Source organism: Artemia franciscana, chromosome 7 (genome assembly GCF_032884065.1).
Source record: "Artemia franciscana chromosome 7, ASM3288406v1, whole genome shotgun sequence".
Lineage (NCBI taxonomy): Eukaryota > Metazoa > Arthropoda > Branchiopoda > Anostraca > Artemiidae > Artemia > Artemia franciscana.
The window spans coordinates 42,073,715-42,076,597 of NC_088869.1; the positions used below are offsets into that span (position 1 = coordinate 42,073,715).

Below are 2,883 nucleotides of genomic sequence, written 5' to 3' on the forward strand. Positions count from 1 at the left end.
ACAGACATATAAATATAAATGCTATTTATATGCACAGACAATGGGACAGCGAAGAATGTTGTATATTCGCATGTTTTACGTAGTTAAAAATATATATTTATATCTATCTCTACTCACAGGTGGGACACAGGGACACAGCTACAATGGCGCGTAACTAATGTGGCGCGTAACGACTTACGCGCGCGGGGGGGCATGGGGGGCGCAAAGCGCCCCACCAACTAGGTTTTGGGGTGGCGCGAAGTGCCACCCCAACAGCTAGTATATATATATAAAAATAAGTTGTTTGTCTGTCTGTCGACTGACGTCATGTTTGTCCGCATATGACGTCTGAATTGTTTCGTCATATACCAAATCAAAAACGAATGTATTCAAACCGAAGTAGCTGAGTTGGTAAAGATTTATGTTCCAGGTTCTAGGTCCGAGAGGTTCCAGGTTTGAACCTTGGCTTTAGCATTAATACATAAAAAGAAAAAAAATTAGAAAAGGTAAAAACTACAAAAAAACTAAAAAAAAACTAAAAAAGGTAAAAAACTAAAAAAGAAAAAACTAAAAAAAAAAAAAAAAAAGGCAAAAACTACAAACAAACTAATAAAAAAACTAATAAAAAAATAAAAAAAAATAAAAACTGAAAAAGGAAAAAAAATAAAAAGGGGAAAAAACTGAAAAATAAAAGAGAAAAAGAAAACTAAAAAAAAAAAAATAAAAACATAAAAAAGATAAAAACTACAAAATGACCGATACACCGGGACACAGGGAATATAAATTTCGACCGGGACGCTCAAAGAGAAATTACAGAAGGTAAAAACTACAAAAAAAGGACACAAATAACGACCAGGACATATAAATGACGACCGGGACACTCAAAGAGAAATTACAGACCGGGACACTGGGACACAAATGAAGACCGGGACACAGGGAATATAATTGACGACCGGAACGCTCAAAGAGAAATTACATACTGGGACACTGGAAAACAAATGACGACCGGGATACTGGGAATTTAAATGACGACCGGGACACAGGGACACAACTATAACGGGGTTGGTAAACCTGACAATCTATTTATATGTACACAGGGACACAACTACAATGGCGTGTAACTAATAATACGTAACTAATTGGGGTGGCGCGAAGTGCCACCCCAACAGCTAGTTTCTTATAAAGGAAATTGTTATTACTACATGGCGTCATTGCAATATAAGGAAGCTTTCATTTTAGTAATTTACAAAAGTGAAATTTGAGGCTCTAATTAAATTGTATGAAATTGCTTAAAGAGTAAAAAACTGATAATTGGAAAAATATTTGAAAATATTTTGACAATGGATACCTTAAAAAGAAAACTAAAAGTCTGAAGCTTAGTAGAAATTGTAGAAAATCAGGGGAAACTGATTTAATATTAAATAGCACTAATTATGGAAACTGTTCAGGGGCTTTTGTGAAAAATGAGAGACGAGGAAAGTCAGCCTCTCTTGGCGGAAAAAGATATAAGAGGAAGACAAAGGGTCATCAGCCAAAATGAATCTCACGTATATCCTGGTTTGGGCAATGGAAACATTGATGGTAATTCATTGGTCACCTGCCGAGTATGCCAATCTATGATTGACATAAGTGGGAAAAAGGAACAACATGTTGTCAAATGCAGTCAATGCAATGAAGCTACTCCAATCAGAAATGCAGCACCCGGTAGAAAATATGTGCGTTGTCCCTGCAACTGTCTCCTGATATGTAAAGCATCGTCTTTAAGGATTGCTTGTCCCCGGCCTAATTGCAAAAGAATCATCAATCTTGCCCCAGCTTCTGCTGGACCAAGTGGCTCGAATAGTTTCCCATCGATACCTGGTATGTGCCGTGTCTCATGTGGCCACTGCATGCAAACATTTTCCTTCAATATACTAAACAAGTCACTTGCTAGATGTCCACATTGCACAAAGGTTTCTTCTGTTGGACGAGAGTTTGCTAAAAGTCGTGGAATAATCTTCTTGATCCTTACGGCCACATTCTTGGCTATTGGAATTGGAGTTACGGCTGGCACTTATACCTATGCCTCGACTCATGGTGGTATCTATGGAGTTTATGTAGGTTTGTTTTTAATTGCCCTCGTTCTGTTTATAGGAAGTATCTACTATCTTACCATGAGGATAAGCCAAAATAAAGGCCCAATGTGAGGGAAAAACAGCTTGGACCGAGTTCAGAGGGGTTTTATAAGATATGCGTGCCTTGGGCTATTTGTCATTGATTGGTCATGTAATGATTTGACTGTCTAATTTCTTGCAAATTTGCCTGACTGAATTCATGCACGTAGGAGATGGTGTTTTAGCTGGGCATATTTTTGAAAAATCAAATTGCCATTTTGGATTTTAAACCTCTCGGATTGATGGGCATTATTTCAATCTGGCATCAATCGGCTCTATGTGCTCCAATAAAATGTAGTTTAGATAGTATAAGTTCATTCTTTCAAGTTAAACAATTTTTCTATATCTGAGTAAATGCTCTAATTTCTTTTGAATCTGATTTTTTTTTTGTATGTATTATTGCTATTATCAAGTTTTTTCTCAGTTACTATTTGGAACTTCCATGATTTTATTTCTCATATTTTTAATAGCTGTTCAAAGTGAAATTTGCGAGCCAAGATGAAGAAGATAGAATCAAACAGTTCGTGGTAACGAACTGTTTCGGAGCGACCCGGCTCAATAGTAACCAAAACTCTAAAAAATTGAATTTTGATATCAATAGCTACATCAAAAGAATCGCATTTTAATGCTGATTTTAAATATATAAGTTTCAGAGAACCCTACTGTAGAAGTTTCAAGCACCTATCTACAAAAATGTGGAATTTTGTATTTTTTGCCAGAAGACAAATCACGGGTGCGTGTTTATTTGTTT

General features: G+C 36.4%; 1 protein-coding gene across 1 annotated transcript; it reads left to right on the top strand.

Moving 5' to 3' along the window:
* The first annotated feature begins 1,221 nt into the window (after positions 1-1,221).
* LOC136028630 (type I phosphatidylinositol 4,5-bisphosphate 4-phosphatase-B-like) lies at positions 1,222-2,513 on the top strand. Its single transcript, XM_065706460.1, has one exon. The coding sequence runs from the start codon at positions 1,443-1,445 to the stop codon at positions 2,163-2,165; it is 723 nt and encodes a 240-aa protein (XP_065562532.1). The 5' UTR covers positions 1,222-1,442; the 3' UTR covers positions 2,166-2,513.
* The last annotated feature ends 370 nt before the right edge of the window (positions 2,514-2,883 follow it).